At 40.8% G+C, this 27,497-nt stretch overlaps 1 protein-coding gene across 5 annotated transcripts in view; it reads right to left on the reverse strand.

The window, feature by feature from the left end:
• Positions 1-677: 677 nt before the first annotated feature.
• Mbnl2 (muscleblind like splicing regulator 2) overlaps positions 678-27,497 on the reverse strand; it is a 150,306-nt gene continuing 123,486 nt past the window's right edge. For 3 of the 5 annotated variants that reach the window (XM_077795144.1, XM_026400305.2, XM_026400296.2), the window contains one exon: positions 678-3,467. In XM_077795144.1, coding sequence (XP_077651270.1) covers positions 3,340-3,467 — 128 coding nt within the window. In that variant the 3' untranslated portion in view covers positions 678-3,339. Of the gene's footprint in view, positions 3,468-25,742; positions 25,838-27,497 lie in introns of all 5 variants that reach the window. The other 2 variants (XM_026400308.2, XM_026400301.2) reach the window with 1 other exon arrangement.

Below are 27,497 nucleotides of genomic sequence, written 5' to 3' on the forward strand. Positions count from 1 at the left end.
GCCAAAACGAACCTCTATAAACCACCCGGTCTCAGGTATTGTCCTTGCAACAGAAGTGGACCGTGACACCATCCAGGAGGCCAACAGCACTTCCTTGAGCAAGGCCCTTAGAGCAGGAAGGGCTGGGGAAGGAAACCTGTGGCTCCTTTTGTCCGCACATCAGCTCCTAGAAGGGTGGCTACTGATGCAACAGCAAGGGTCCCTGGCAGGGTACCCTTTCTTTGTTGAACATTGGTTCTTCCATGGTCCACCTGGCCAGGACCTCTGCCCAGATCAGATGCCACCTTTCTGCCTCTCTCTTCAACCTCGGGTCAAGTCACGTTGCCTCCTTGAGCTCCTACAGAAGGGCACCTTACAGGCTAATGGTCACTTTCTTTTCTGCTAAAGAAACTGCTCTCCTTCCCCTTTAGTTATTGATGCTCATTCTCTTCATTATCAGTCAGGGTCTTGAGGAAGGCCGAGTGGTGGGGTTTAAAATACTTCTAAAAGTACCATTTTAAAAAATTCTGTGAAAAAGCCAAAGCCCAAAGCAAAAACACTCCGTCTCCTTTTTGAAAACCAGAGTTTGGTCTTCTTTGAAGTCAACTAACAACATTTATGTGGATGTAAAAACCTTTTAGTTTGATTATCAGTCTGTTGGCAAAAAAAAAAAAAAAAAAATGACGACGACTACAGAATCCTTTTAAATGCTTCTTTTATTTCATTGGTTGTACATTGGGTGAGTGAACTGAATATTACAACCAAAACATAGAGTTGATACAAATTAGACTCCTGTTTACACTGTAAGATAATGAATGAGGGAAATCTTTAAGTGTTACAGAAAGATTTAGTAGAAATGTTACCAGTGGTATACGGCTGAAAGAATATTTCTGTGAAGTGCTGTTATATCCTGAAAACCAAGAGTGAAATGTAGTTCCCATATAGGTGGAGAGTTAGTCTCTTAACTACAGTATTTGTTGACTTGATATCTTCATGTCTTGGATATTGGTGATTTTGTTTTTGTAATTAAACAAAGCATTTAAGATTTATTCATCATAGTCAGACTTCTGAATATAAACAAACTTTTGGCAAATAATATTTATACAGAAAAATAGTTTTAGATCCTCTCAAATCCCAGAATTATTCTATAAAATTACATTATAAATAAATAAAAAGCAAAATCTGTTGTACATATATTTGTACATCTATGCATTTGCCTTGCCTCCTCCTTATTGTAGATGGCATATTTATGACTCTTTGCATATAATCACAATTCTGGAAAATGGATATCATAGTAAAAAATACAGTCTTCTATATTTGCTTGGGGATACGGGTGATGTTTTTGATGCTCCATTATTAAAGGGCTGAAAATAGTTGTGTGCTAATAATTTTTAAAATCAAAATCATGAAAGGAAAGGAAAAAAAGACATTGTTATAACAATTAGTCTACAAAAATATTTCAGTGATTCCCGTAATTTACCGTTTAGTAATGTATACTATGTTTTCAATGAGTTTAAATGAATTAATGAAGAAAAGAAACAGAAAAAAAAAAAGTTTGAGTGTTTAGGCAAGTTGTAGCATAACTACATTGTTATAGTTGAGAAACTTACAAATATCAATAACACATAAAGATGAAACTACCAAAGTAATACAAGTTAGTTACAATATCTTTCCACAAATTAAAACAAATGTAACGATACAAGCACTATGTAAGATTACACTTAGGATGTGATTTTCCTTTGCTAGGGTTATCAGATCTACAATACAAGATAAATAGATAGTAATTAGACTCTGACCAACATGAATTAAAATCCAGATTTCTTTTTTCTCAAACAAAAAAATGATATGGTTGGTGCATCTGGTTTTCAGAACAGGCGATGATGCCCAAATTTAAAATATTTTATATTCAATCTCAAAAGTCAAAATACTTCAATCACTAAAATGTCCACAAAGAAAATGGATGTTTTAAACAATTACACATAATATCCATTTATAACAGCTGTTTTGTTTCTTAAACAATAATTTAAAAACTATGTAGGTACTGTATAGGCTATGTGCAACATATAAAATGTGAAATATGAAATATTTGGTACGATAGTGCTTAAAATAAACTTTAAAACAAACTTTCTGAACAAAATTTAATTGTATCGCTATTAACTTGAAGATCAACCAAGTATTTAAAAAAGTAAACAACATTAAAATATGTTTCATCCATATATAGTATATATATGTATGTGTATATATAATATGTATGTACTTGTATTAAAGTTTTTTATACTTTTGAGACATAAAATATGCTTTAAGGTGAAAGAATTAAAAGAACTATTTTTTCCATGCTGTAGTTAGTTACAACCCTTTAATCCAACTTTTGAAATGCAAAACAGTAATGGATTTTTTAAAAAGTGAAACTATCTACTTTTTTTTTGTTTACATAGTAATTTAGATTAAAGTCACAGTCCAATTTGCAGTGACTAAACTCAAACTTACTTAAATTAGAATATTATACAGATCTCCTCACCTACAGCTTCCTTGTTTGACTAGGTTTTTAGTTTAGAAGAGTTATTCTGTAACAGGCAACTGGATGGTGAGTTTGAAAGACTAATCCCTTAGATTAGACTGTTGGCATGGGCCTCGCATTCTTGTCAAGCTGGATGAAGTCTGGCAAAATCTAGGCACTTCTACAAAGTCTCTCTTATAAAACAACTTTAAAAATATACTTGTAAAATAATACCTTCAAGACTTTGTTGGGTGGGGTATGAAGCTCATACCGTGCAAAGTTTCTTTTTCATTCTATTTAATGTTATTCTAGAATCACACGATTCAATGCGGCATCTCCAGGCAAACCAAATACCACACTTTGATGTGTCCCCAGTACTTGTGCTTGAACGTCTATTCAGATTTTAGACCTGCAGGACAGGTGTCTGTTTTACTTCACTTCTCGCCTTTGCTGCGGCATCTGTCTCATCAAGAAGTGAAACTTACCCTTTGATCCAGGGAGTCAATGAAATGACAGCAGTCGGAGTTAGAATCGAACCTGCCCTCGGAATAGGAGTTTAAACTAATGCTAACTGTTTATTGCTAAATTTGAGATATTCTGAGTCGAAATGAGTACATGGGCCGGACTGTTCTGCATCAGCTATAGTTATGGAGATAAGACAATATTCCTAGGACAGAAACTATGTTGAGAAACCCTTTAAAAGTAAACTTTATCCTTTATGTCTTTAAACATCACAGCTGGTCTCAGGTAGTTAACTATCTTAGGTTGGAATATACTAAGCATACCATATTTAATACTCATATATGATATAGCAGCACTAGCTCCTTAGAGTGGTGGTCTGTCCGGAAGAACTAAATCTTTATTTAGCATGCAGTTTGTGGCAATTCTATTGAGGAGGAAACAGGATAGTATGTACAGTAACAATGTTTAGTTATTCTCAATGCAGATTCTTGGCATTCCATTCCGTTTCTGCTGATTATTTCAGAATTATCTGTTAAAGAAAAAGACAGGCATGATTTAGACCTCCTTCTGCAAGGGAAAACACCGAGTTTAAGTTTTACTCTTTGCAAATAGACATTTGAAAATAGATGCTTTCTCTAATTTCTCATCATTTTGATGTAGTTATATTCTTGCACAATCCCCACCCTCATGCTGAAAATTTTTACATTTAATCACTTTTGCTCTTTGGCCACTGTCAGGAACCATGACTTAAATGCACAGTGTTTTCTGTAAAACTGTGACAGCATATATGTGTCGTGCAGTCTGTTTGGGCCTCTCTCTTTTTATAATTTTTGCTTTTTATTTTTTTATTATATGTTCATGTTACTGTTCAATTAATATTTGCTATGGGGATCATAAGTCAAATCAGAGAATTTGCTTTACTTGAAAAGTCATTTTAAGCTTAAATAGAAATATTTTAAAATTTATAATCAATCTGGTATTATGTCTCTATTAACTTATATTCAAAAATACATTCCCATCAAAAGCAATTCTGCTCCTGAGATATAACCAATGGTTTAAAATCAGGTTATGTTTAAATGTAACATATTAAAAGCATTTTAAAATATTCTTCATAAATCCAAAAGCACAGATAAAGAACAAATAAGGCTGAACTATCAAATGCAAACTACTGTCTGTCCCTGCCGTTCCATCTCCAAGTTCATTTCCAACTCCATCCCTTTACACAGGAGGGAGAGTTTGGCCTGGTGCTCTAGTCCATTAAATTGTCAAGCTTAAAAGCCAAGTTTTGAACATATTCTAACAAAAGCATCTTTGTGCAATGTTTGACTCGATTTTGTGTCATTAATAAACAAAATGCTTATTTTTAAACAGTTAAGAGTCTCTGTTTAGGAAATAATTGAAAAAAATGCTTTATGGTGAGGATCAACAAACATTCCCACACCCTGGGATTCAATTCAATTCATTTCTACAAATGTAATTAGTATCCATATGTCAGAGTTTATACATGTGGATCTTTCCCCAGAGTGGGTCCCCTGTAGTTTATGCACAACAGTTTCAGCACACTCAGATGGTTTCTCTCACAAAATAAACATGCACATTCTTTATTTTACTGAAACATACAGATGTGTATAAAACTAACAAAAATAGAGAAAAAACTTATTTATAGTAAATATTTATACTAAATGGAATCTCAAGCTTCAGATATTAAGATCATTCTTTGTTTTTTTTTTTAAAGTACCTAGGAATTTAAAATTGATTGGGAAAATAACATTCCTTATTTCATATACTGATAGATAATGGACAAAAATAAAATGATTTTAAATGAAATATTATCACTGTATCTAGAATTTGAACACTATTATCATTATAATTGGGGAATAGCCAGATTCTCCAAAAGGTCAATTTATAACTTCATTTTTAGGTTTAGATATGTGATTATTAAATGGGAATTTTTTTCTACTTCATCCTTGAGCTCCAGTGCTATCTATAGCATTCCAAACAAGAATATGCCCCAGGACATCAAATCATGTCCCAGTTTTCTGTTTCTTTTTCTTTTTCTTTTTTTTTTTTTTTTTTTTACTTTAACAAGAGTCTGTCTAAAACATATTATGGAAAAAAAATCTTGCAGTTTGAAACTGATATACATAGTGATACATATTCTGGAATATATTTATAGTCCTGCTTACTAACTGAAATCAAAAGGCCTTATAGACTAAAATTCCAAACCACCTGGAAACAAAAGTGTTCTACAGAAAGCCTAGCAACGGGCAAAGCAGCTCAGGCCAATCTGTGTTACAGAAAAAGTCACGACAGTGCCTGGACCTTGAATTTGATGAAGAGACCTATGTGACCACTGAGGATTAATTGGACGATAAATCTATTCCAAGTTAAACTACAAACAGTGACTAGGTTCACCCAGACGACTTTTCCCTCTGTCCCAGCCTACCCATAGCTGTTATATCAACAAAGACACAAATAAAAATGAGCGTCAGGGCTACCGAATTTGCAACCATTGACTGCTGCCTGCATCTGGCCAGAAAACTCTGACTACCCTGGGCCATGTCTTTGTCTATCTTGTGGAATATATGTATGTATAAAAAATAAATTACATTCCTAGTAGCCATGAACTTCAAGAGGTTCAAGGGATTTGATCTTAGGAGTCAAGAAAGGTTTGGGCGTTTCTCCTTAGCCGTTCCGGTTTTTAGTGGCAACATTTTTCTTGAAAATACCATTTATTATTAAGTTATTTTTTCTTTTTGGGAACTATAGCCTACTGGTAGAGTGTGAATTAAGTGCCCTCTGGGGTGAAATACACCCTAGAAATAGACACAGAATGGAAATTCAGATGAAGAACGGCTGCCGACAGATGCTTCTTATTTAACTGCTGCCCACTGGATTGCTGCTCCTGATGTTAGGGGCTTCAGGACCACACAGGCCCTAGGGAACTAGGGGAGGCAGGATGGATCCTGCATCACCAGGACAGGCTGGAGGGAAGAAGAGAGCCAAGCTCTGTGTCTCTGTGGGTGCAGGAGGTGGGGAGCTGCTTAGAGGGAAAGAAAGAGGGATCTTCTATCTGATTTTTAATACAGCTTTTCTTGATTCAGATTATGTTTTTAATTGGCAGTAAAGAAACATAATTCGAAGCTGCCTGCATATTTTAGTATAGGCACAAAACACAAAACATACATTCTTAAAATAACAGGCTTAACCCTGGAAGACGAAGCATGTATCTGATAGGGATAATCCCTCATCCTGAGCTTGTTCATTAACAAAGTGGTGAACTGAAACTTAGATCATCAAAGTGAGCTCAACAGACCAACTGTCAGTGGCTTCTTTCCTGCCCCACACTTGGTCCAAGTGGAGGTGGATACCCAAAGTTCCTGACACAACCCATGAGGTGTAGCAACCCACGCCTTCTTGGAAGAGGCAACTGAGGATTTTCATGAGATTTCATGAGATTTATAGGAGTGTAAGTCAGAGAAACAGCCCCCATGCTAGGGCTCCTGCTACAGCTCTCCTCTCGGAAGCATCATTGTTCTTGTTTGAGTTTTAATACACATTCCCTTGATTTTCAGTAGGCCCTGAGAATTTATCTAGGGTCTGGTGAGCTAGATATATATTTTAGTCACATTTTGAAGCCATGGAAAAGATGACACAGTTTTCACTGGCTAGCCCAAGCCAGATGTCCGCTCACTCTGCGGAGGTGATGGTCTGAGATGGGACCAGAGGAAGCAATGGTTTCTTGTCTAGACCTCTTCCAGGGCCAACTGAAGAGGGTGCTCAGAAGAACCCCTGTGAGCTCAGAAATCAGGGGGAGGGGAGGCCTTGGGAAGTACCTAGAGAAAACAGAGCCTGGAACACTAGATGGGGGAGAGTGGGGACTGTCTGAGGACCCAGATGGGTAGGAACTGCTGAGTGACCTGCATGGCCAGTCACATCTTGTCCCTGCCTCCTCCCCATGGATGCTACAAACGTTTCTCCTCAGAGCATCAGAAACCCCGACCCAACCGCAACACCACTGCTACAGCTTCCAAGAAACCTTGGCAAGCTATGATGAGAGGACTAAAATCAAATATATTGAACATTTCTGTTTATCTCCCAGATGGACCAGTCCCTCAAGGAAGTAGGATTTTATGTAATAGAGGACGAGGACGGGAAAAGGAGGTTAACTTCTTAAGATTCTAGCCAATTTTTTATGGCAAATCCAAATGCTGAACTGAGAGCATTATTTCAATTCCTTTTTCCCATTAAAAGGGGAACCTGCAAAAATTGAGAATAGCTGATGCCCACAAAACCTGCCGTTCTATTTTTGAAACAGAAACACATTTGATCTCAAATCATGAGCAATTTCATGTCTTCAGTGGACCCTCTAGTTATAGCAAGAATATCTTTGATGCAAAAAAATAACAAATGGTTGCAGTAGTCGATTTTTTTTTTTTTTGATAAGGAAAGGAAATCAGACCAAGTGAATTCAACTATCCCCCCTAAGTGGCTGGATTTAAGAATCTGATGATTCTGCTTAATAAACATCCTTGAGTCACCCCCATCTGAACCTGGTCCATGATTAATCTCATACCTATTTACCGAAGATGAAGCATGAATGGCTTCATCGAACATCAAATGAGGTGCTTTCCTATCAATGTTAGCAGCAGCCACTTATGATTCCCGCATCCTCAATGATATCCTCCCCAATTGACAATGGGGAGCATATTAAAAAGTGGGCTGGGTGAAGTACTAAAGAGTAAGCTTGCTGGAGCCAAGTAGGAAGTAACCACCAATGAATGGGCCAGGTGGGGAGTGTGGCACATCACTCAGCTCCAGCCAACTGGAGCTGCAGAAACCCAGGCTCCATGTTCCTGAGCTTCCATTTTCCAAAAGAAGCTGGAGATTCAGCAATTAAGTGATGCTCCAGAAAACAACTCTGTATGGGTCAAATATATCTTTGGGTTGAATTCAGCTATGAGCTGCCATTTCATACTTTCATCAGCCTCACTTTCTTGGAGGAGATACCTAAGTCTGGATCGCTGTTTCCTGAGCTGGGCATTAGCCCAAGTGACAGTAACATCAGGGGAGGTGGCGCTGGTTGAGAGTGAGCAGGACCAGAAGAGAAGGTCTACTAGAGAATTAATCCTGCAACTTTCAGATACTTGCTTTCACTCTGAGGAATAGGGCACTTGACCAAGAGACAGCCTCTACCTACAAAGAAAATATTATTCCTCCCTTGACTGAGTCACCAGTTATGAAATATGCATGCTGTCTCGTCTCTTCCCTAAAGATGATGGATTTAGGCCAAGCCATTCATCATTCAGAAAAGAGCTGACCAGGATGTGAAATGCATTTGGTTAAAAGCAAAATAATCTGTTCAGAAACTGAAACACTGAACCTGAACTCCTTGGCACCGTGTACTCAACAGCTAAACTAGCCAGTCCTCACACAGGAGAGTGCGAAGGGAGACAGAACAAAGTAGGATTTGTTCAGTGTTTCAGAGGCCCCACGTCTGAATCCTATTGAGTTTTCTACCCGATTGTCCATCTCTAGGAACTGTACATAAAATTGTAAATTGTGAGCTTCTAGATGACTGTTAGAAATGTTTCCACTACTTACATGAAAGTGCTCACTGCAAAGATTCAGGGGTGTCAGATGAGTTATCTTTGAAGATGAGAGCTCACTATTAAATTCACTAAGAACTCTTTCTTCTTTTCTTAATCCATAGGGAAAAGATTTCAGTGAGAGACCAATTATCCCTATGTTCTCAAACCATGAAACAATTAGAAAAAAGGAATAAAGGATATTTTAGTTAAATTCTCCTCAGATACTATCTTTTAAAGCCGAATTTGAAGAGGTAAATAAAATATACTTTTAAAAAATATTTGTTGGCCTTGGTGAACTAGGAAGGGATTTCAATGGAACTATGATCAACAAGTGCACACCTCCTAGCACACCTCCTAGCAGTGTGGGTATATTAACTGAGCCCATGGCAAAGCCAAGCCTCTTAAGGACAGGAGGGATGTCTCATTCATCTTTACATCCCTGGTGTCTAGGATGGGGCTGGACACAGAGATGGCATTTATTAGTTGTTGGTTGCATGAATTAACAAATAAAAAGTCACTGAGGGTTCGAAGCCACAATGCTAGCGTCAACAGGGGACTGTCAGACCCGTCATGGAACAGAGAGCCATTCAGGAAGAGAGCCCCTGACCCCTTGAGACCACTTAGGGATTCATAAATATCCAAGAGAAATAGACATCCCTCTCCATTCTCCCAGTTCCTATTATATACGGATAAAAGGAAAAATACTCCAGGCGGGGCTAGACTCCCTCATGGAGGAGGGACATATATCTGGCAGAGAAACACAAATTCCCCCTGAAGAAAACTTCCCATATTTAGTCTATTTCTTAGAAATCTGTCCCCATGATAACAGGGCCCCGTGTCCTCAGATGGAAATTTTTTAAATATGGATGTTTAAACATTGTCTCTTTAAACAAAATTTAAAATGAATTTTAAAGTGAAAAATTGAATGGATTTTACTGGAAATATGACCAAGCTCAGGAGGACGGCGTGGGCGCACCTTCCTGATCTCTTTGTATATATACATTTACTTATTTTTCCAGGGCTGGGATCGAACGCAGGGCCCTGGGCCTGCTAGCCAGTGGGCCACCACAGAGCCACGCCCCCCACTGCTCCTTATCCACGGTTTTTCCTCCTTCTTCCTCTGCACGTCTTCCGTGGTGCACCCTCCACTAGCGCTGCTTCCTCCGTCCACTCTCTGCTCTTCAGCTCCTCCTCTCTCTGCCCTGCTGCTCTGCACCTCTTTCCCGTGGCAGCCCCTACTGCTGAGACTCCCTGATCTTGTCCCAAAGGCAAAAGTGGTGGAGCGTCATGGTTAGAAGAAGACAGCACCGAGGCAGAGGGGCAGCCAAACACCTGGGGCTCAATATAATTTGCCACTTAATCAGAGTATGGATTACCAAAGTCAAAAGCAAATAAATGTCTTTTGTCTCTTGGTGAGCATATGGGAGCAGATAAAAAGTAATTAATTACAGCAGTTATAATTATACATGTTAATGAACACACACTTTGAAGAACTTTCTTTGGCTGATCTTATGACTATTTATAAAACTTAATTGTATCAAAAGTTGGGAGGTAATTAGTGGAATATATAAGGACACTTTGAAAACTGGTCTTATTCATTCCTTGAGAGTAATATTGTTCTGAAGGAAGGTAGTGTTGTACCATGTTTGCCTTCTTTTCAAATATTTTTTATTATTTGTATAGAAAAGGAATGTACTAGGGGCTTAGGAGAGAATTCTCAAATATGACCATTTCATCCTTGAGAAGAGCAAACTGAAATTGGACGGAACATCCGTAACATGAAGTAGCACCTTAAAGACTAATTTTGTCAGAATTATTATTGTTTTTCCCTCTGATGACAAAACAGAGTTTACATCCAAAGCACTCATTTTTCTATGACATCATTTCTGTCCAGTATTTTCGACTCTGTCATATTTGAACAGAAGATTCTGGTGTCCTTTCTAATGTATGGAAACATTGTCATTTAAAAGTCCTTATAATTGAGCTACACAGGAGAAGTAGACACTAGCCCCATTAAAGATTACTGAGCGGGGTCCACACTGACAACCTAGGCTGTGTGGATAGAATCCCAAGGTGGAAATTCTCATTAACTCAGATTCCACTGCTCTCGAGAGCCCATGGCACATGTGGAAAGAGGGAGGCTCTCCGACTGCCCTTAGGCTTAGATCAGGACCCCTCCCCACCCCTGTCCAGCCTCTCTCAGCTCCAACTGCCTGGCGGGAAGCTTGGGCATCATTTCTGTTGCTTTCACTCTGGGGTAGGCCTCTAGTCCTGGGGTAATCTAAAAGTCCCCAGGTCATCCCAGAGTGACTTTTTTGGTTTCTTAGTGGGGGTGGTGGTCAGGCAATATATTTCTGAGAGTATGTGCTGATTCCCAGACCAGATAGAATTTATCACAAAAACAAAGCAACCACCATGATGTTTACTAGACAGTTTTTTTTTTATTATTGTTATTATTTAAACTTTGCCCCTAAAATAATGTCTTGGTTGGGGATTAAGGGGCTTGGATTTATTTGTAAAGGAATCTCTGACTTTTTTGCATCCGAAAAGCCTCCCCACAGGTGGCCCATCACAGGGGCTTGTTCTGGGAAGTCTTCTTGCCTGTCACTGTTAGTCTCTCCTATGGGGCTGGGGACCCACATCCTCCTCATGCACCTTCTGCCTGCCCTACAAAGGTGGGGGTGCAGGGCTGGACCATCCAGAGTAGAAAGGAAGAAAGAATAATGGGGAGTTCTTTATGCTCTTCCCAGAGTTAGGACCCTCTTCTCTACCTCAGTCCCAGTTTCTTTCTATTCCCATCCCCGTGGGAGAATTCTGGGGGTCACCCACCCATGATTTTCACACTGAGATAAGAGGACTGTCCTGAGACCACCTGTCATCCAAGAGGGACTGTTTACTCCAGGTTACAAGAGAGGAAGGAGGTAAAAGAATATGAGATGGAAGCTTCTGATTCCTAGTCCTGTGCCCTGGTGTTATGGAAGTGTTTAAAATAGAAATATATTTGAGAACTTGTATGTTTATTCAGAAAGAAAGGAGCTATGAGATCATGTGTGCTTAGCAGTTGCCAGAGAAAGAAAAAAGAAAACCTACAAAATCCTAGATTAGGAGGATGCTATGAGTCAAGGGGTGGGGTGGGGTGGGGGCAGGGAGGAGACATGGGCAAACGGAACCACGGCATCAGGGCACATCCGAAAGATGGCATGCACAATTTGGTGGCCACCCGGGAGCAGATCTCAGGTTCTTTCTTACTAGTTTTCACCTGATATTTTTGATTTCACACCTGGTTTCACATTCATACTCCACAGACCTTCTCGACTAATATGGCAGTTACAGGATTCATCATGAATGATGGGAGGCAGAGGAGAGTAAGAAACTTTCCATTAGACCCTGGGCATTTGGCTCAGGCACATGCTTTCAACATCACTCTTGAACCCCAAAGATTCAATGACATCCAAGAACATGGATGGTGTTTGGCCCATATTGTGCTATAACAGCATTATCCATGGAAAATGTCGTGAGTGCTAAACTTTGTATAGTACACCCCAAGGGCCTTCTGTGGTGACGATGCCTTTGCCAAGCACTTTGGAAACTGAACTAACCTTGAGGTTAAAAGTCTGGTGTGCTCAATGCACCCAAGGATATCATGGAGAGTCCACACTCGTGCAGAATTCATCCTAGTCACGTTCTGATAGTGTTTTGAGGCTCCTGTAACTATTGTGTCTCTAGGTGACCTGGAGATCTAGCCATCTGGACCACTGCTTTCTCTGTGGGAAGGCTGAGTTTCAAACCAGTGACCAGGGGACTTTGAAAAGCTTTTAAAATAAATAAAAATATATGTAAGAAAGTTAAGTTCCTCCACTATATCAAGAAGCAAAGTATAATATTCGTGTCATGTTATTTAAGAAAATACTTCAAATGTTTAGAATATTTACAGTAAGATGTGTAGGAAGTAAGGCAGATGTTAGGCTAATCCCATCTGAGTCCTTGCCCTGAAGGAGACCTCTGGACATGAAGGTGGAATCCAAAAAAAATTTTTTTAATGACATTTGTTTCCATATATGACATTAAGACCCACTTTGTTACATATACTGACAATATTTTTCTTAATATATCTGTTATTGCTTATGATTAGTTTTGGCATAAATTTATCTTAAATTGCTTGGAGACTATGAACTGGCAACTTGGGAATGAAAAAGAAATAAAAATTAATAAATGTGTAGATTCACCAGTGTCAAGAAAAACTCAGAGCAGCAATGAGTTCTTTTTTAACAGCTTATGCAGCAACTGCAAAGAAATTTCAAAAACATTCATTTATACAATATAGAGGGTTTTCTTTTTTCCATGTGGGATTTTGCCCACAATGATAAATGGAAGATTTAGGTCAAGAAATAAAAAAAGGAAAAAAATAAAAGATCCTTTTAGATTTAACATAAAGTCCCCAATTCTGCTGAATGCCCAGCTTTTGTATCCACCCCCATTATGTGAGACTTAGAATCCTGGACACATTTGGCCTCAGTGTCTGTCCTAACAGTGGAGCAGAATGTGTAATTCAGTCTGCTAAGCATGGGCTTTGAAGGCACCAAAGGCAGAGAAGTAACAAAATGCTAAAATTTAGTGGAAGTAAGAGTCAGATTTATGTAAGGTGCTGGATGTGGAAGAGCGTCTTTCGGTTGTCATCATCTCCCATGTACTGCCCAAAGCGGTGGGATGACGCTGCTGTCTAACACGTTTTCCAGCACAGTTTTTCCTCCCTTAGTTCTTTGTGTGTGTGTGTGTGTGTGTGTGTGTGTGTGTGTGTGTGTGGCCTACCCCGCTCCCTGGCTGAGGCCCATTCGTGGCTCTACTCCCACAAGCCCAAGCTGGACGTGGCACCCGCTGGGCTCCTAATACATGTATTTGTTGAGAAGAGGTCAGAAGCCACGGAGTAGGAGTGGCTTTGTGAAGGCCTCGCTCTCCAGAACAGACTCAGCTTCTCACCTGGTCCAAGAGGAGGAAATTGCACCTGGCCTCAGGTACCTGCCCTGTGCTGACAGAATTCATATTAAAGGCAACAATAAGAGATTTTAAGAAGTGAGCTTTAATAGAACAAGCCCTTGGTCCAACTGCACATCTTTCTTGCCCACCTCTAATCCCTTCTCTTTTTGGAGAAGTGTCCGTTCAGATCTCTCATTCATTTCTGAAAGTGTGGTAATATAGAAATATGGTAAAACTCGTCACTTTACCCGTTTTAAGTGTCCAGTTTAGTTGCATTGCTCATTCACTCTGCTATGCAGCTGTGGCCACCAACCACCTCCAGACTGTTTCCCCCAAACTGAAACTGCACCCACTAACTTCTAATTGCCCACTGCCCTTGCTGGCCCATTTCACTCCCTTCTTCTTTCCCTCCCTCCTGTCCTTCCTTTGATCCTTCCCACTTTGGGATTCCACATAGGTAGGGCCTTTTGTTCTGCTGTGTGTGCACCCAAGTCGTCATCCACATCCCGGGTTCACTTTCCAAGTTAGCTCTGGGGCTTTTCAGACAACCAAAATAGGCTTCTGGTCGCTGCCTCTCCCAGCGGTCTCCTGCAGGCTGCCAAGGCTCTCACTCTGAATTAGGAATGTTGAGTTAACCTGAAGCTGATGTGAAGTCAGGTCTATGAGGACAGTGGGGGAAAACAGCCTGTGGTTCACGATTAAAAAGCAAGAAGGCCTGGATTGGAGGATCCCCTTTGGCAGACTCTTTTCCGCCAGAATCACCTGCCATTTACCACCTTTGGAAAGGGGAGGTGGTGTCCTCTTCCTTCTACACTCCAGCTCTTGTTCCCTGGACTACAATGTGATTTCCTTTGTGGATCTCATCAACCAATCATGTTTTCATTTCTGATATTGAACTTGGACTTTGAAAGTTTTTACTTCTACCAGAAGTTTCTTCTTACGTGGTTAGACAATGTAAAACCATGAGGTAAGCTCAGTAGTTATGAGTTTTTAAGGGAAGCCAAGTAAAGAGGCTCACCCCAATTCCACACTGACCACTCCAGTCTCATTCAAACATGGTGGAGGTACAAGAGAACAGGATCTGCAGGCAGGAGCTACTGAGGTGCAAGCCTCTCCAGCCACCTCCTACCTTCCTGAATCTTAAGCAAAGCATTCTCTAAGATGTGTTCTCATCTGAAAAATGGATATGACACTTCACAGAGTTATGAGGGGTATTAAATGAAATAATGCATATAAAATGTCTGACACATAATAGTGGTTTCTTGATAAATGTTGGTTCCTTTTCCTTATGCTATTATTTTAGGATTCCTAATCCTAAATCCAATTAGGTTGCAGTTTCCATTTAAATAGGCATTCAAATAATGCTACCATGGATATAAATACATGATTTATACTGTCCTCTTTATCTTGGAAATAAACTTGTGTTTGATAAATTTAAGATTTTTTAAAAAATATAAAATACATTTACTACTCTTTCTGTACATGTATCACTTGACCTGTCTTTGATGACTACTCTAGACTGCATTTCTCTGATTTTTTTTCTCTAAGTTTGACTGTCAATTCATATTAATCATTTTTCAAACTAAAATCCTTCATTACAAGAGCGGACTGTCACTTGTGTGTGATGATCAGTGTCCCCTGTGAAGGAAGCTAACATCTTGAGAGGTAGACTCTTTCTTTCTTCTTAGACCTGGTTCACACTCAGCTTCCAGGCTTAGTAGAAGTGCAAACAAGGGTAAGTCACTCAACATCTTTGATTCTTAGGATTCCTTGTCTTTGTAATGGACTGTCTTTCCCAGTTCATAGGGTATCATAAGGATTAGATACTGGATTTAAGGAGTGTCTGGTGGCAGGAAGCACATAATAAATGCTACCATTATTATATGGTAATATATGTTTAAACTTCCTATTCAAAGACATAAAATGTGAATATTTTGAAAAGACACAAGTCTTAGATTACTGTGCTTAGACTAAATGACTTTTGGCACTTCTGTGAGTCTAGCCTTGCCTTATACACAACTGTCCAATTTCCAAGCCTTTGCCTCATTCACATAGGACCACCTAAAAAGCAGAAGTTGGTGGGGGCGGCTTGCCAGCCTAGGTTTCACAAACAAACAAAACCCAACCAACCCTGGGACACCTTTGTCCAAGGCAAAGGGAGATAATGAACTTTTTCTTTGCATTCTTTGCACACGTTTTGGATTTCTCTCTTTTAACTTCCTCCCTTGTTCAAGGCCATCCTTAATGTCACAGGGGTTAGAGCAGAGTCAACAAGAGAATATGAACAATAGGAATTGATTGGCGCCATGAAGGATTCTCTCCCGAATCTTCATAACTAAAGTGCTTCTCGCCCTTGCAGTGTAACAATGGCAAATATTGAAAGAATGATTAATGGAAGAACAGTGAGGAAATTAATCCTGGAAAAAAGTACTGGAAGAAAAAGAAGGAATCAAGTTGAACTTCTCTGGCTATCTTTTTGATTCCTCAAAAAAACTTTCTAAATTCTAAGGAGGAAGCAAAGTTATTGATTGCTCAAAAAAGAAAAAAGAAAAAGGAAGTACCGTTAGCACATTCACCCTGAACCATGGTTGGTAGAGGGAAAGAGGCCTGAAGAAGCGGGGAAGGGGTAAGGGTAGGAGACGGAGGTTCTTACCCCTCAGTCAGCTCTGAGTAAGTCACTGAACCTTCCAGGTCCTTCTCTCATTGGAAAATAAAGGATGAGGAGCTTGGAGAAAGTTATGAACCTGGTTCTGCCACTTTATAGGATGATCCTCGGTGAGTTTTTCTGCTTCTTTAACTGCAGTTTCCTCATCTATGGAGTGGGATAATAACATCCCTTACAGGGTCATTTGGGGTTTTAATGAGATAATTCACACAAAAGGCTGAGTGCCCTGCCTGGCACATGGTAAGCTTCATGACGCATAGTGGCTTGAGTTATGTTTGTGCTGTCCCATGCTCTGAGGTCCTCGGGGCCCTTCCATGATCATTTAAGGTTGTTGGTGAAAGGGAAAAGATTGTTCTAGGCAGGATGCATAACAGGGTTCTCCACCTGGTCTCCTTGCTGTTTATGTGAGTTAGGTAAGCCACTTTGCTCGTCTGGGCTACTATTCCAATTTATGATGTAACCTGCATCTTAATTTTAAAGATGCTGTTGTACAGGTGGTGTGATTGGGATTAATTTGCTGTTGTGACTTCCTGCCTTTCATCCCTTGATTCAGTTGATGCTGGTCTTGGGTCAGACCTATAATGCCTGCTGCACCTGTGGCTGGGGGAAATGGGTGACATTTTATAACGATCAGTTTCATGATGTTCCTTCCAGAAATGTCTCGTGGTGAATAGTGAACACCCGTCTGCATTTGACTGCAGGAAGCTTATCAAATAAGCTCTGAGATCTGTTATACAACAGAGCAAGGGGACTGATGGTAGAGTAATAGCATTTGACCACTGAAAACAAAACACACAGACCCAAAGGCCCAGCATATTATTCTTGATGCTAAAGCATGATGGATTCTAGTTGCTAGAATAGCTATAGTTTTTCATAAGCTGATGTCAGAAAATACATTTTGTCAACAAATTTGTTCTAGTACAAGTCATTTTGTTTTCTTTTTTTGATTTTCTTTTGTTCTAGTGCAAATCAAAGTGAAGATGTGTAGACAAGAACCATTCTTTTTATTCAAGTCAGTGGGAGAAATGTCTCAGAGGAAGGCTCTGTGGTGGAGAGGAGGAAGGTGCTGGAATCCACCAGTGCTGTAGGGCCACCTTGGGGTGAGCAAAGGACAAGACTTAACCTCTCTGGACTTCATGATTATTCATACACACACCCCCGCGTGCACGCGCGCGCGCGCGCGCACACACACACACACACACACACACACCTGATTTTCTCTGAATCTTGATTTCATCACTTCATCAGAGAAAGAGGTCAAAGAGGTAGCTGAGAGCTTCCCTGGAGTGTCTCATTTCCAAGTGTCTCACTGAACACTTCCTGCTTGGTTCTCATGCTGCCATCTGAGGCCCTCAGGAACTGAGCCCCTCCTCACCTCTCAGTGGCACCTTCCGGGGTTGCCCGCTGCATTGTCCTCCTCTACTGTCCCCCTCACTGCAGCCTGGGCCAAAGCAAACCACTGAGCTCCCGAGCCCTGGTGCCCCTGTTTGGATCTGTGCTAAGCACAGCTGCTCTGTCTGCATGTGTCAGGAGATGAAGTCCGAGGCTGATGCTGAAATTCCTTTCTAAACCACACATGCTGCAGGGAGAGAAATAAGGTCGTGGGGAGGGGAAGCACTGACTGTTAGAGTTTGGATCTGGAATGTTCCCCAAAGGCCAGGGTGTTAACGACTTGGGCTTCAGCTTGGTGTTACTGGGAGGCGATGGAACCCAGGGGATGGAAGTTAGGTGGTGGGGAGACTGCAACCCTGGCTCTGCCTCTCTCCCTTTCACTTCCAGGTGACCATGCGATGAACAGGCCTCCTTCACCATGTGCTCCCGCCATGACAGCTACCTTGCCACAAGCCCCAGTGCAAATGGGCCACCCGACCATGGACTAAAGCTTGCAAACCATGAACCAAAATTAACCTTTCCTCTTTTTATGTTGCTTCCCTCCAGCATTTTGTCACACTGATGGAAAGCCAACAAACGACAGACTTAAAGTCAGATGTAGGCTCTACCACTTGTTAAAGCTGTGACTGATTCTGAACTTTAGTTTCTTTACATGCAAAAGGGAAACCAGAGCCCACCTAATAGGATTACATTCAAAAACATATGCAATGTAGGATGCTGGTGTGAGCTGCCTTTTCCTTTACCCCAACCTCATCTCTGCTCTTTAAATTTCAAACTGTGTTTACCTATAAAGATCTAGTTTCCACACACCTCAGAGATCCATCCCTAGCTACCTCAGGGATAAGGCCCAGAATGCAGCTTACTTCCCACGAATCGACATTTGCATATGGACTGGTTTTTGTTTTCATTTTTCTAAATGATGTGCTCTGACCTCTGATCAACTCATATCTCTTTGGCTGAACAGAGAACCCCTGAAGGTCTTTAGCATCTCCCTCAACTAGGGGACTCCTGGACACGTCTAGCCTTGGAAGTCACTGCCTAGAGCCAAGTCCTAGAGGGAAGGGGCTCAGAGGCCAGACCTAAACCAACTGGTCTGTGGCCAGACATGGGTGGCATCGAATCTGTCAAGTGGAGTCACCTTTGGGTGTGTCTCTTCTCCCCATCACCAGCACAGAAGAGCTGGCCCCTTCCCTGACACACGGGCAGAAGTGCAGAAGGCAGCGGAAGAGTTGGGTAGGTAAAGAAACTGGGAGAAAACATGTTCCTCTGTCCATAGCAGCCCTGGTGAGGAGTAAGACCCTGCTCATCAGTCAGCCCCTGAAAATGGGTCCGGATTCCCGCACTGCAGCCTCTCGCTTGCCTTACAAACCTAAAGCTGGAAATAACACACATCGGATGGACTACATATTCACTCCACTCAAAGGAGGAAAACTAAAATTAGAGAAATGGAGCATGGTTTTACTACCATCAACAAAAGCCAACATACTACGGGGAATGTGACTTTCGATCCAAAAAAATCCCACCCCCCAATTCCATCAAAATGCAAAAGAGGATGGGATTTGAGGCATAATAAATAGGAGGATCCATGAGGCAGGGAAGTTCCACAGAAGGACTCTTGACATTTTCTCTTCAGCTGCACAAAATTGGAACCGATATTATGTCTTTAGGTGCTATATACAAAAGAATTCTACCCTAGCTTCTCACCATGAGGTGTAAATTATTCATGAAAAATGAAAATGTACTAGCTCGCAATGCTTACATAACTTAGTCTTTCCTTAGAGAATCTGCAAATACATTTATTAATTGAACCTCATGGTAGACCTGCAAGGCAGCTGCTTCTGAGACAGAAAAATAAAAGGCCTATTGACCCCTTATTTTCTAACTTCTTAGAAAAAAAATCATCTACTTCTATATTGGTCTCAGACACCTGTGTTCACCTAAGACAGGCAGAGCATCCCACCTTAAAAAAAACAAAACAAAAAAAACCCAACTCTTTTTTTTTGACCATAGGAGCAAGTCTGGGTTCCAATAACCTATTCCTGCTGCACAATGGAATTTAGACTCAAACTGCTAAGCAGGTTAGGTAGTAGCATTAACTGAGTACAAATACTGCAATTTTTTAAAAAAAATTTTCCAGTTGTTGATGTACCTTTACTGTTTATTTATTTAATTATTATGTGGTGCTGAAGATCGAACCCAGTGCCTCATACATGTTGGGCAAGCACTCTACCACTGAGCCATAAGCCATAACCTCAGCCCCAAATGATGCAATTTTTTATAGTTTTTAAAATAATAGTCTTCAGTCTCAATCTCCTATCTTCTGTGCATACGTGTGCATGTGCACACACACACACTCATAAGTGCACACACACCCAATCCTGTCTTTGCCATAAAATATTTGATGGGACAGTCTGCCTCCTTTGAAGCAACCAGATCCATTCCTGAAACTGAACCCCTTCTCTAAAATCTGGATATAAGCAAAAAGTTCAAGGTGTCTCAACCAGGTTGGCAGTACAACGCTGACCGAGATGCCTCAGCCCAGAGGGCTATTTTGCAAGGGCTGAGTTCTGACAGTGGCTGTATCTGCTGTTTTGGAGAACAGCCTACGTGGGGCCCAGCTGCGTTCTGTACTGTGCTCCTAGGAGCCAGCAAACTGTGAGGAAGGCTTGTTTCCCAGGCTGATCATCCGCACGGAGAGGGCAGACACTTGGCTGTGTATTTCAGGAGACAAGAGCTGACGGGAGCCCACTCCTCCCACACTGCGGCCTTGCAGAACCAAGATTTTTTTCTTGTGAAACAATCACAGGCCCCCAAAATGGGTCAAGTGGTGAGTAGTGGGGAATGTTGAATGCCTCCTACATTTGTCTGAATATAGTCCCAACAGATGGCATTGAATAATAGCTATTTCATAAAACTCTGAGATCCCAGAGAGATGAAGTCAAACATGACCCTACCTTTCTGTATTTCCTGGCTGACACAGGTTAACTCACGTAGCCAAGAATGTGCACACAGTAGCTTTGGGGTTTGTGTTGACATGGGTTCAGTGAGGGCGAAGTGGAATGGGAAGCTTTTGAGATTTTCTCTTTGCCCTTTAGTCACCAACAGCAGGCCGGACGAAGCATAATATTGGATTCCGATGACACATAATTATTTTATTTTTTTTCTAACAAGATTTGTTGAAATTATCATCTATAGCAAACCTGGAAAATGGAATTTTCTAATGTATTTAAATATTTCAATAAATAGATGGCTATGAATGTAGGATATATTACCAACTAATTTTCTAAGCAGTTTTTAAGGCTAACTCTCTGTTGGTGGAGTTGATCTTTGGAGGAAGGTTCAGAAGATGCGACAGGCCTTGGGGTTATCACTAAGACGAAGCATCACTTTTTGGAGATGTGATCAAGTGTCCGTTACTACATTCCCAGACACATCATCTGACTTCGTCAGCTTTTAGGGCACTGCTTGGGGGTGCTCCAGAAAGATCTCTCATCTCCAATCTGTTAGAGTTTTTCTTCCTAGTATGGACTCAAATCAGGATGACCTAGATGGACACTGTCCTCGCTGTCCACAGAGCTGTCATAGAGACATGGACGGTGTGGGCTCTCTCCACATCTAAAGAGACTTTCTTTCAAGCCCAGGCCTGGAGGCTTTGTACTTTGGTAGCATCCAGATAGGCAGTGGGAAGCCACCTGTCGATGTGAGCATATGGGAGACATCTGACCAGAGAGGCCACCCACAAAGTCCTGGGATCAGCTGAGTTCAGGTTCCAAGAAGCAACTACCCGTAGTCTACCTTTCAGTCCATCTGCATCTGTCTTTCTGCCACCTGACATTTCTTTGGACAGGTTCTGTCACAGTCTGAAACCTTTCTATATTCCTCTTGGGCTAAAAGTAACACTCCCTGTGTAAATGGGCAAAGGCAAGACAGAACGGGCCACTTGCCAGCTACCACTGCCCTGGCTCAGGTTCTTGTTAAAATCACTTAATGGTCTCTGCAGATGCTCCTGCCTCAGATCCATCTGCTCTGTCTTCCAAGATACTATTTCCATCACTATCATGTCTTGAAAACCTTTCGTCAGCCAAACAGGGGCCGAACCCTTTAGCCTGGCATTCAAGAGTCTACGGTACCTAGAGCCAGCCACTCCTGCAAGCTGCACTCTGCACCATCAGACGGTTGGTGTCTCCTGGTACACTCTGCCCTCCCCCACAGCACTTGCCTTCCTTTTATCTCTTGATGATGCCTTTAGAGATATCCAAAGTCACAGAATTCAGAGGGTAGAAAAAGCATTTTTAGATGAGGCAGGGGGTTCCCGGAAGACTCAGAGAACAGCCTCTATTTTCACTGGACCTTTCAGGATGTTACTAGAGGAACTGTATAACCTCTGTATATAAATAAGGAAGATAAAACTTAAAATACGTTCATTTGGAAATTATTTTCTACCCCTGCTTTGAAAAGGGAGAATAATTCTTGAATAAAAAATACAAAGGCATTTTATTTGGAGTTATGTATTTATAATCATGGAGAGAGACAGTAGACCATGGTGGAGCATAATCATTCCAGTCACAGAAATTTTAATCTGCATTCTCATTTTATTAAATAAAATTTTCTATCATATGAATAAAGCTAGGTAATCCACACACTAAGCTGTTTATCTCTACCTCTTTTCATGTACACTCTTCAATCTGTTTCAATATAGGCATCTACAGATTTGCACATTCTGGTCCCTTGTTAGTGGACTGGAATTGACTAATTTACATGTTACCATCATTTTCTTTTGAGATTTCGTTTATTGCCGAGCTGCGAGTGAAGCTGGAAGAGGCTAGGAGTGGAGTCTATGACAAAAGAAACCCATGAATCTGCTTCACCAAGATTAATGACTAAATCACTTTATCTTCTATAGAAATTATTGGTAGTTTTCACTGACTATAACATCACACAGAATTAATGGGGTCAACTCTACGGTTTTTAAACATGACCTGACTATTACAGAACCAGCTGGCAGACTTGCTTAAATTCCGTTAATCTCCCCAGTTTTGCTGCTTCTTAGTTTGAGCTGCATGAGCAAGGCTACTTCATTTTCCCGAAGAGTAATGGGGTTCGTTGCTTTCGAGTCTCACATTTTATTTGGGGTTATGTATTTATTATCATAGAGCGAGACAGTAGACCATGGTGGTTAAGAGCAAGACCTTGGAGCCAGATTGCTTAGGCTCTGGCAAGACCCTTTCTGTGCCATTTGAGTTAATGGAGTTGACCTCTGTTTCAGTTTTACCATCCACAAAAGGTGATCTGACCTGAGGATGGGACTTACGGATGGGCCCTTCCTTGCGGCTCACTAAGGGGTGACATGGAAAGATCACTGGACACGGGAGGTGTCAGTCCAGCTTCTTTGTCCTGTGAATGGCCTCTATCTAGTTACAGGTACCTAAGAGATTTGAAATACTCAATGACAATCTGAATCGGCCAAATTAACTGAAAAAATGTCCGAATCGACTTGCGTTTCGTGTTAAAGACAGATGGCTCCAGGAAGGACAGGAGCAAGTGATGACTGGCACATGAACTCTGCAGTGCCCGGCTCCGCCTCCCCTTCTGCTTTGTTTATCTGTGTGATCTCAGAGTCAGGAATCTTGGAGGCCACAGGGTTCTACTCTTCCTTCCCCACACCAGAAAGCTGAGGTTCATTATGTTTAAAAGACATCTGTAATCACATGGACCTGGCTTGCTTTGAGTTTAAAGAGTAAAATCTTAACAAGATGATAACTTGATATTTCACAGTCATTAACAATCTCAGTTTCCCATTCTTAGGTGCTAAGAGAATGTCTAAGCTCTTTTTGTAGGTGTTTTGCTCTTTGAAACTTGTTGAAAAATACATAAAGAATATCATATCTGAGAATTTATGTTTACAATGATATATTTTTCTGTGGTTTTCATGTGTAAGCAGAGCCTCATCAAGAATCGCTAAAGATGGGGGGGCACACACCTGAAATCACAGCTACTTGGGAGGCTGAGGCAGGAGGATCACAGGTTTGAGGCTACCCTGGGCAATTTAGCGAGACCCTGTCTCAAAAATAAAATTGAAAAAGAAGGTCTGTGGAGGTAGCTCAGAAGTAGAGCACTTTCATGGCATGTGCAAGGCCCGGGGTTTAATCCCTAATGTGTGTGCATACACACACATGCACACACACAAAATTGCTAAAGGATTTCACTTCATCATTTTTACACAATTGAACAGCAACTATCACATCTGACAAACTGCAAAACCAAGAATCTAGTAATCTTGAAGAGAGTGAGTATTCCTTTAATTATGATTCTTTGATTAAATTGGAAGTGAAGTTATTAGTTTCTCTACCAATCACACCTTGCTTTAAAACAATACATTTTAGCTTCTAATAGTCCACAGGCTTCCCACCCCATCTCATTACACATATACAAGTCTACACATGTCTCAATCTCTTTATGTCTTTTTTTCCATAAAACAAGGCAAACAAATCATCAGACTACAAATCATATATGCGACACATGGCCATATATTTATAATATATAATTTATCCTGAAACTCCAAAGTATTTCCTTATCTTGGCCTCTTTTCCTAGAAAAGATCTTTAAGAGTCAGAAATAGTCAACTTGCCATAAAAGTCAAAATTTTATGAGAGCAAACACTACTTCAGTATTGGACTTCAAACCGGTTTCCTTAGGATGGTACTGTGTAATACAAGTTGGGTCCAAAAAAAAAGCACATAAATGTGGTCAGAGGAGTCAAGATATTTAAAAGAAGCAGGTGTCCAGCTTCCCTAAAAAGGGGCCCATGAAAAGACCTGCTTCACCCTAACAATGGATGGGTGCCAGGGTCTCCCCTACTTCTCCCATCCCCTGCATTTTTTAAAAAAGAAATCTTCCCAACTAAGGAAATGGATTTGCTGCTCTTTGTTCTACTGGTTTGGAAGTGGAGCTGGCCTTCCTCAAGGGACAGCTGGCATTCTGAGGTGCAAGTGGCGAGCTGAAGGACTGACACAAAGTTTGTACCTGCCCCTGTGCCACCCCGGGGCCTCTCCTTGCTCCTCCATCTCTCCTGCTAGACTGCAATGTGAAGGCACCATGGGACTGCCACAGGCTTTGACTTTCATTCCTACCTCCCACCTCTCTTTTTAGGACGAAACCCAGGGCACTGGGATCCCAGATCCTGCAGGACGCAGCCTGGATGGGCCCTTCGTGCCCTGGCGGTGGCTCTCAGGGCTCCACTTACCATTGCTCCTATTAGCCTGGCCCTCCCCTCCTGCCTACTCATCGTATGTCCTTTTCCATCCTTAATAGCACAGTTGATTTTATTTAAAAAAAACAAAACAAAACAAAACACAAAACCAAACAAAAAACCAAAACTGTTCTTCAATGAAGGGAGGGCATGCGCAATAAAGTGTTTTTCTAGGCAGGGTGAGAGTTTATGCCGGGTCATGTCACACTGTCTCCTGGTGACCAGGAGCCCATGTGTGGTAGGGTCAGAGATACAGCCAGCTGGGGACCACAGAACGTGGTCGGCTGGCTCATGCACTCAAACCAACAGAGTTAAACTCTCCTAATCAGTTATATCCAGCCTTTGTGAACCAGTGGCAGGTGCTCTTCTTCCAATGGGGTGTGGCTCTTACTCCAGGATCTAAATGGATTGTCAAGTGGGGAGGAGTGAGTTTCCAGACCCATGACCAAGGTCAGACGTTGATAAGAATTATTCAGACCTCAAATTTAACATTCATGATAAAGGGGAGACTTTTCTAAGAGGAGAATTTTTTTTTTCCTCCACCCCAGATGGTAGGGTCTGAACAAATTGAATCAAAATAGAGCCATTTTTGAAGCACCCGTGGGTGTGCGTCTACCGTTTTTGTGTGGCAATTCACAAACCACTGGATAATGAATGCTGTACTAAAAGGAATTTAAGCCTGTCAGGTTAATTACACAATATTAGGTACGAAAACAAACAGTGCAACACAAAACATAGCTACATCATTATTGGCAGTAAATGTTAACTCTAAATAAGTGCAACCTGTCCGTCAATGCTTGCTATAAACTAATTAAAAAATAAAATTTGATGGATAAACATGAAAAAAAAATTCTCACCGAGAATTTTTTTTTTAAATATCAGCACTCATTTAGAGTTCGGGATTTGTGAAAGAAAGCTTTAAAAGGAGCAAACCTGATTGGCTGTGGCTGTTGCTGCGAAGGGGACACTTGTTGCAGGAGTTGTTGCTGCAGAGACAGTGGCGGACGTAGCGCTGTGCATCATGGGTACTTTCAGGAGGGGAACCATGGGAGCAATGAACAGGAGGGTGTAGCATTATGGTAATAGAAGTGGTTTTGGCATGGTGAATATCAGAGCAGCAAGCCATCATGGGTTAAACCAGCAGATGGCATGCAATCACAATGCAAAGCAAGGAAGCATGGGAGAGAAATAAAAAAGGGAAAATAGCTTATTACAAGTACAATTAAAGGAAGTTTTAAAACACAATCAGTGATTCCCAGAAAGGCCAAAGCTGATTACTTTGGTTGATGTATTTATAAACATTTGATTTCTATCAATAGATCCATTCCCAGTTCATACTACAGAGTGGAAATCATTTAATGGCTGTTTCTAAATATTCGAGAGGTAATATCCAATGAGGTAAGAATGTATGATTATCAAACACAGAATCATCACAAATCCTATAACATCGAAGGCTCAATATTCAGACTTAGTTTTGGATAAGGGTATTCTTTGGAGTTAATTAATTTTTTTTTTCCATTCGGCATTGCCCATGTAAACTGGATTGTGGATTGTATACTATTTTGAACAATAAACGGCAGAGGCAAAGTCAGGGCCTCGATATAAATTCTTAGTTATACATTCACAGTTACGCTGAAAGAGCCACATTTTGCCGATGTTTGTTTTTCTGGTCTGTGAGTGGAAATAATCCACCTGTCCTCAAGACAGACTTTTGTACCAAGGCATTCAAAGGTGTGGAGGGAGCTATCTACTTTTAAAATTTAACATCTAAGGGAATGTGGAGGTACAGAATATCATCACAAGTCAATTAACACGAAAGATCATCAAGCAGGCAGTTTAGGTATTTGATTTCAAAATACATCCATTAATAATTTTTTAAAAAATGAATTCTTCTGGGAAACTCTGATAACTCTAACACACAGCAAAGAGGAGATAAAGGCACACCACTATGAACTTTAAAACATTGATGAAATTAGCCTGCCTCTCTGTTTTTCTTATGCTATACCAGATAAACTATAAAGAGAAACAAAACACAAATCATTAAAAAAGCACACTCGTACTTGTGGTTTTAGGCCTTTGGAGTGATTGGTTCTAACACAAGAGGTCACATTAAAATCATCATTTTCTTAAATCATACATCTTTTAAAAAAACGTCTACATTAACTCTAAAGCCAAATAAGCCTTCAGATTTACTATTTCCTAAGCATTTCTACCATCTCTGACATAAATTTCAAGCAAGTGAAGGTACTGTACATCATATAAAAGACAAATAAAAAAGGTTGAAACCTACCAATACTGGTAGCGGGTGTCATGCACAAAACTGACCCTGATGTCATGCAATGGTGGGTGGAAAAAGTGGATAAAGGGAAAGAAACAGGTTAGCGGTTTAGAGTTAACATTCAAAGTGAGATCGAAGCACAACCAGAAATAAGTAGGGTTAGTCAACACAGTTTTTTTAGGGCCGTTCACATTGTCAGCACAGACACAAATATATCTGACTTCTTTTAAGCCAATAATATTCCAAGCTTACTCTCAGACTACTTCTCACACTTTCTGTTCATACCCGTTGACAGGATTCTATAAGAATGACATGTGATAATGCTCCGAGTATTTTACAGACATTATCAAGTTCATCCTCCAAGTTAGGAAGTGGGCATTTTACAGATGAAAAAATCTGAGGCACAGTAA

Source organism: Urocitellus parryii, chromosome 2, assembly GCF_045843805.1.
Source record: "Urocitellus parryii isolate mUroPar1 chromosome 2, mUroPar1.hap1, whole genome shotgun sequence".
NCBI lineage: Eukaryota > Metazoa > Chordata > Mammalia > Rodentia > Sciuridae > Urocitellus > Urocitellus parryii.